General features: G+C 45.4%; 1 protein-coding gene across 3 annotated transcripts in view; it reads left to right on the top strand.

Annotated features, from left to right (window-relative positions):
* Positions 1–7,029, top strand: part of VPS53 (VPS53, GARP complex subunit) — a 94,103-nt gene that overhangs the window by 38,676 nt on the left and 48,398 nt on the right. For 2 of the 3 annotated variants that reach the window (XM_019511161.1, XM_019511163.1), the window contains exons 9-12: positions 2,113–2,256; positions 3,277–3,419; positions 4,191–4,332; positions 6,162–6,266. In XM_019511161.1, the coding sequence (XP_019366706.1) occupies positions 2,113–2,256; positions 3,277–3,419; positions 4,191–4,332; positions 6,162–6,266 (534 nt within the window). The remainder of the gene's footprint in view (positions 1–2,112; positions 2,257–3,276; positions 3,420–4,190; positions 4,333–6,161; positions 6,267–7,029) is intronic. The other variant, XM_019511162.1, reaches the window with a different exon arrangement.

The raw sequence follows: 7,029 nt of genomic DNA, 5'->3' as shown, positions 1-7,029 counted from the left end.
TTTTTTTTTTTTTTTTTATCTCTGGTTCTGCATGTGGCTTCTTTTGTTGCAAAAAAACATTTTAGAAAGAGGGACCAGTCCTACGGGTTGTGATTCTTACTGGTTTCTATCAAGTGAGTGCATGCAAGAGACAAGATATTGAGTCCATTGCCCTGTGGCTTTAATTGAGCAGAGAAGTATCACATGTGCAAAAGGGAAATACTAATCACTTTCTTCCAACAAGGGCAGCTGCAAGATCTGTTGCTAATACTCATCAAGTCTGTTACAGTATTGAAGGGATATGCAGGCAGAATGATTAACGCATCTTACAGTGGCTGCTTGAGACTTAAACCTGCTCCAGACTCGTGCCAGAGGTTGTCCCCAGTCAGCCCAGCTATAAATGGGCACCTGGTCACCTTTACTTTCCTTCCAAATGACCAGGTATGATGTCAGCTGCATCACTTTAGTACATGCTTACACTGCTCAAGCCTTTGGGTTGTCAGGCGTATGAGGACCTTTGGCCTTCCTGCACTGTGCTAGTCCCTGGAGCTGAGTAAAAATGAAGAGCCATTCTGCTTCAATAAGCCTATGTGTTTGTGTCTGCAAGAAGGCAAAAGTCCAGTAGTAATTTGGTCAGTGAAGAATTCAGATGTTTTGCAAGGAGTGTATGTGTTGGAAGGAGTGAGCTAACTCCCTCTTCCGTACCAGCTCTGCTCCCTGACATGTGCTCAATAAATCCTTTACTTTTCAAGCAAAGGGAACTAACAGAGAAGGAGAAGAGGGGCGGGGAGGCAGGGCTGCAGCTCATCCCCCAGGGCCTTGACCCAAACATACAACAGCCATATCAGCTTCATAGTGTGCTTTGAAAATCTTAACCAGGTGCCTGGAGGTGCAGATACTGCACTGGATGAGTGAGTGGTCAGTGGGGGGTAAGCTGCAGTTTGATTTGCTTTTGGAAGACTGGGATCAGTTCAGCTTATTTTTCAGAAAGGAAACAAGTGTTGCTGTCTCTGGAATAGTCCACATCAAAGATCACAGTATCACCAGGCATTGTAGCGCAGTCTGGTGTCGATAGGCCCTACCTAGAAGTACGTTGCCGGTCAGGAGTGAACTGGGTCAGGGAAGCTCACACAGTGGTGTCCCCCCTGTGCCTGGCTTTCCCCCAGTGCTTTAAATAGCCTTTTTTTAAATTTAAAAATTGGTTAGCAGGGCCAGATTCTCCGCGTGTATACAGGCGTGGCTCCATGCTGGCCAGTGGCACCGCACTGTTCATCTTGCTTGAACATCTGGCCCACAGGCTTTAAAAGTGGTGACACAGTTACATGGAACACATCATTACACTTGGCTCTCTCCTTCTTGCTGGCTCCTGATGAGCCTGGCATTCTCTGGGAATGAATGTGTTGCCTTTCTAGAGTCTTTCTAGTGTGCCGGTGGGACCCCAGAGACTAGTGCAATGGAGAAAGATCCACCGGTGCAATGGAGAAAGATCTAAGTGAATATTTAACCAGCACTACACAATAACTGCCTCCCAGAAGCTCACTGACACTACTGACAAGGGATGCAGTCACTCTGTGTGCACTTGGAACTACATCAGAGGGTAGGGAGCTTAAGGTTGTTCCAAGCGATGCTTGCTATATTCTACAGTAAAGCTGCAGCATACATACGCAAGATCAACAAATAATCACTTGACGTATGACGTGCTGCTGCTTTGATCACCTGACTGGGGTTTTTTTGGTCTTACAGTAGACGGAAAGGCTTTTGTGCTTGCCCTGTGATCACTCTCATGATCATTGTCCTGAAGAGAAATATTCTTCAGAGAAGCCAAAGATAGTGGAGGGCATATTGAAGGCAATGTGCAGAGCCTGCTGCGGATGAAGCAGGTAGTGCTTTCCTTGCAGATAGGTGCCTATCTGTTGTTCCCCAAGAGAGCAGCTTTGCAGAAGAAAGACACTTCATTGTTCGTCCACCAGTTACAGAGTGCCTGAATGCCAGTACATGGCATTAGTAGCATGAGGAAAAGAAGGATAACAGCAAAAGGACACAAGAAGATGAGTCTCTCAAGGCCAGTACAATTTACAACCACCCCTTACGTTATTTAGCTATTAAATCTTCTGTTCTCCTTTGTTTTGACAGAGACCAGGAGGGCCCAGCAATGTCCTACGTGATGCATGTCTAGTCGCCAATGTCCTGGATCCCAGAATCAAACAGGAAATCATCAAGAAATTTATTAAACAGCACCTCTTGGAATACCTGGTACTTTTCCAGGAAAACCAAGATGTAAGTGGGACACAGCAGTGACTTTTGGACGTTGTGTTTTTTGGGAGGGGGAAGATTTTTCTCTGTTAGCATTTGTTGATTTTTGTATGTGTGCAGCTTATTTTTGTAATATCTGCTTTTAAACAGCATGTGAGAGATGAGTAATGACTCGATGATGTGACACTGGCTGGATGATGAATTGGGCTGAGATGTGATCTAGTGTGCTACTTTCTCATTTGCTGGAGCCCAAATAATTTCAGCGGAAGCTTTTCATCCTATGAAAAATTTCAAGATATTGAAGAATTCTTTTCTTGTGAATAGAATGAATATATCAAACTCTGAAATACTTGCAGACTGAATATCTAAAATCAGTCTGGGTCACCAAAGAAGCCCAAACTGCAAAATATTGCATTAAAAACCAAACCAAAACATTTTGAGAGCTTTAGACCTCATTTTAGTTTTTGCTTGTGAATCAGAGCATTCATTCCAACCAACACCTTTCCCATGAAGGGTTTTGGTTTTGTTGAATTGTTTTTTTCTACCAAATACATGGTGTTGAAAACTTCCCATCCAGCTCTCCTAGCAGACATCCTGGAGCCGCTAACGACCCAAACACCAGAGTCTGAAAACTAAGTGAATGTGAGGATTCTCATTCCAAAGACAGCCTCTTGGGTCCCAAATTTCTCATAGGTGAAAGGGGAGCCTGTATCTCACAAGGGGTCTTGGGGTTAAATAATTGATGCAGTTGGGGGGGAGATTTCAAAAACATCTAAGTAACTTAACGAGTGCACCGCCTGTTGGCTTTCAACCAGACCTGCTCTCTGAAGTCACTGAGGCTGGTCTGAAAATGCCAGCCTGCATCTTAAGCATTTTAAAGATGTGTTGTTCATGTGCCAAGTATTATTAACGTTGGCCAGTTCTGTAGGACTGTAAGATGCTTAGCCCCACTCCTACCCTGAAGTCACTAGACTACGGTTAAGCAAGCTGTTTGCATGCGAGCAGCTGCAGGCTGTTAAGTTCTGTGTTTTCCACCCCGCTCAGGTGGCCTGGCTTGATAAAATCGACAGGCGCTACGCTTGGATAAAACGCCAGCTGGTGGACTACGAGGAGAAGTATGGCCGCATGTTTCCCCAGGAGTGGTACATGACGGAGCGCATTGCCGTGGAGTTCTGTCATGTCACGAAGTGAGTGTGCACGCAGGCAGATCGCGATGCTTTCCAGCCTGGTAAAATCCCCCAAGAAATACTGTGGCAAATGAGGTACCTTTTGCCAAGCAGAGAGCAGGCCTGGAGGACTTGAAAATGCTGTCTTGAAGTGCTGTTGTTAGTATGCTTAGGGCCTGTGACCTAAAATACAAACCCAGTTCAGGTGGCAGTCAGGAAAGAGACACTCAGAGCTTATATTCACATGCAGATATCAGAATGATAGGGCAGGAGAATGCTTACTCCAGGAGAAGGACAAATCAGTTGCGGTAAAGATGACGGGGGAGCTATGAACTGACTGCAGCCTGGTGTCTCTCAGAGCTGGGTACTTGAAAGGCAAATGTCCCAGGAGAGCAGCAGATATGCGCTAGCCCAGACCTCAGAAGCACTCCTACCTGCTGCTCCTTTGACCCCAATTACAGGCCCAGCTCTTGCCAAAGCTTTGTTGCTGTAGGTTTTCCTGCTTTAAGCATGGCACGTTGGGGGTTTAGTGCTGGGATCCAGTTACACGCAAACCTCAAACAACTGTAGTAATGGATTCTGGAACGTGAGCTAGATGGAGGTTTAGTAGTTCAAGGGAAGTGGTTTAGAAGTTAGCTTGCATTTTGTGATGGGAGCTGGCTCTGCTGGGATGTGACTGGGTTTCATCTTTAGGCTTTGAACGTTTTTTTCCCTTCATATGAACATAAGTAATTAATATTTCCTTTCACTTGCAAAACCACATCCTTTCCTTGTTTTGTTCCCCGCTTTTAGGACAGAGCTGGCTAAGATCATGCGCACAAGAGCTAAGGAGATTGAGGTGAAGTTGCTTTTGTTCGCCATTCAGAGAACCACCAACTTTGAAGGACTGCTGGCTAAGCGCTTCTCAGGTTGCACTCTAGCCGATGGGACGGTGGTAAGAACCTTTTGGAAGAACAGCCCTACATTCCCAGATCTTAGGTAGGAGAAGCTTCAGCCCTCCCATGTCACTGTGACCCTAAAGGATGTCCTTTACAGCCTTCATCTGGAGAGATGTTAGCTGGCATTGGAGGGTGAGAGCATACAGTGTGTTTGTGCGTGGCAGATTGGAATTACACGTGAGGGATTCTTGTGTCTCCATCTTGTACCTTGAGGGTGCAAGAAGGGAATAACATAGACTATGCTAGTTCAGTGCTCCTAGCCCACTTTCACTGACTGCTGAAGCCATTTTGCAATGGCGAACCACAAATGAATGGTGCCACAGTATATCCACCAGAAAACACCTTTGTTTGCATGTGGATATGACCCTGCAGCTAAATGTCGTCTCTTCTCTCTGGTCCTTTTGTATTGCTTCAGGGGAAAAGGCCATTCTCTTATACCACATGTTTCATGTGGTTCATTCTTACTTAGAATAGCAGCTTGGGAAAAGGGAGTGTGATGGTCTCCTGTCTAATGTGTCTCATCTGTCGCTGCTCAGAGCTGTGCTTGTTACTACTACATCTGTTTAGCTTAGGGGCTCTCCTTGTGGTCATCCTTCTCCTTTTTCTTCCTGAAATCCAAACCACGTGACCTGCTAGCTAAATGTCTACACAGGCCCAGAATTACAGTCTCACTGCTCCATGCTGGTTGTTGATGCCTGTTTGGTTAAAATGGCTCTGACCAGAGCTCATCCTGATAAGTGAAGGCATTTGTGATTTGGGGCAAAACCATGAATGCTGCTAACTAAAGGGACTTCTGTGACTGATTGATTTAGCAGCTCCTGAGAATCTGATTCACCCAGAATATTACAGATGACCCTTTTTAATGAAACTGGCTTAGATGGGTCATTCTCAGTGTCCCTTTGGAGATGAAAGAATATAAGAAGATGGTGATGAAATTATAAGAAAGAACAACAAGCACGGAAGAAGATTTGAAGTAAAGAAAACATGGAGATTTTTTGGCAGCTCTTCTTCCCCTCATTCCCTGTGTGGTCCATGAAGCCCTGAGCTGCTGTCAGTTTTGCTCTTGAAAGAATTAATGGAGTGTATAATTATACATGAGTATATGGACCATACGCGGTGGGGACAAGCAGCAGAGTGTGAGCAGTATTGCTGGATTTACGGCAGCAGTGTTCCTGTGTCTGCATTTAAGGGGTGTGTCAGCACTTCTTCAGTAGAGTCCCTGTTGTCAGGGGCTTAAAGCTGAGACAGATCAATACAGTCAGAGCATGAACTGGCCAGGGAGAATATTTTCCCTTCCTTGAGCCTAGGACTGTGCAAAATAGAGACCTGTTTTGGTTTCAGGCAACGTTCACTGTCAGTGGAAGTTGGAAGGAGGCTGGGGGATTGCTGGGATGTGGTGGGTACACAAAGGTTGAGAGCCCACCTCACTTTCTGCTGACCCCCTTATGGCCAGCTGGGACAGATGAGTCTGCTCCCGAGCCATGGAGTTCCAGACCCTTTCTTTGGGGCTTTCCAGTACTGACTTGAGAAGAAAGGAACAGAGCAATGCACCCCAATTCTTCTGGGTTAGCAGGGTTGTGGTGCACTGTCCGCAGCACCTGGCAATGCTCTTCAACAGTCCAACCTGTTCAGGATCCTTAACTTCACAAGCAGATGTCTGGATGTCCCTTTTGCGTTTTCTGGGTTTCTCAGTGGTCTGTAGATTTATGGCTATGAGAGAGCCTGACAGCGAGAAGCCAAAAGGGTTTAGTCAGGCAAAGGAAGAAGGCAGCAGTGCAGTGACTATTACAGAAGAAAACTCACTTATGGGTATTCTTTCTTTCAGCAGAAGAAGCCAGAGCTGCCGCCTCCCTCTACAAACCCATTTCTGGATGATGAACCTGGGACGGAGACGGATGAAACCATGATGGAGAAAAGTGATATAGACAGAGTAAGTTTTCCGGTCTCCTCATCAGCAAGCCAGGGGAGTTCCAGCATCAGAGTCTCTGCACATCCCTAAGGTTTTCCTTTCAGATGCATCGGAGGGGGTTTTTTTCATTGTGATGCTCAGAGTGTGAGTTTGGTCCAGCTGAATTGAAACTGCAGAACCTGGACTGATAAAAGCCAGACGAGAATATGGTTGGTTGGATTCCTAGATCCCAGACAGATCTTGCTGTATGGGCAGTCTGGGAATCATATTTTGCTTTGTCTACTCAAGAAATTTAAATCTGGAGTCACTGAGTGAGAGTAAATACAGCAAGCTCATTATGCCTTTCTTTATAGCCTAATTTTTCTCACTCAAAACATATTATTGGATTAGTTCACATTAGTATTATTTCATGGTGTTTTTCTCCTCTGTTACCTCTGTAATGACGGTGAAGCTAACCACTTTTGTAGTGCTTCACATCTCTAGGGCAGTGTAGGGTCATTAAAAGGAAAGACCTGAGCACAGTAGTGTTGTAAGAGGCACCAGTATCAAAGTGCACAGGCCCCTTGTTTTGCTCTGCAGTGTTAGATTTCCTAGTGTTAATAGCACCTTTGTGTTCTGTGCAAATGTACAGCCCCTTGAACAATGGTGCCGTGGTCCAGGACCTCCTGGCACTTGCTCAATACAAACACATAATAACAGAGATCCTAAAGTAGAATTTTTAAACCAGGGTGTCTTTCCATTATCAAACTCAGAACAGTGGCTTATTGTCCTGGTGATGTTGGTG

Source organism: Gavialis gangeticus, unplaced genomic scaffold, assembly GCF_001723915.1.
Source record: "Gavialis gangeticus isolate Ggan-Ray unplaced genomic scaffold, GavGan_comp1, whole genome shotgun sequence".
NCBI classification, from domain to species: domain Eukaryota; kingdom Metazoa; phylum Chordata; order Crocodylia; family Gavialidae; genus Gavialis; species Gavialis gangeticus.
The sequence above is the reverse complement of the archived record's forward strand: the minus strand, read 5'-3'. Positions and strand labels throughout refer to the sequence as shown.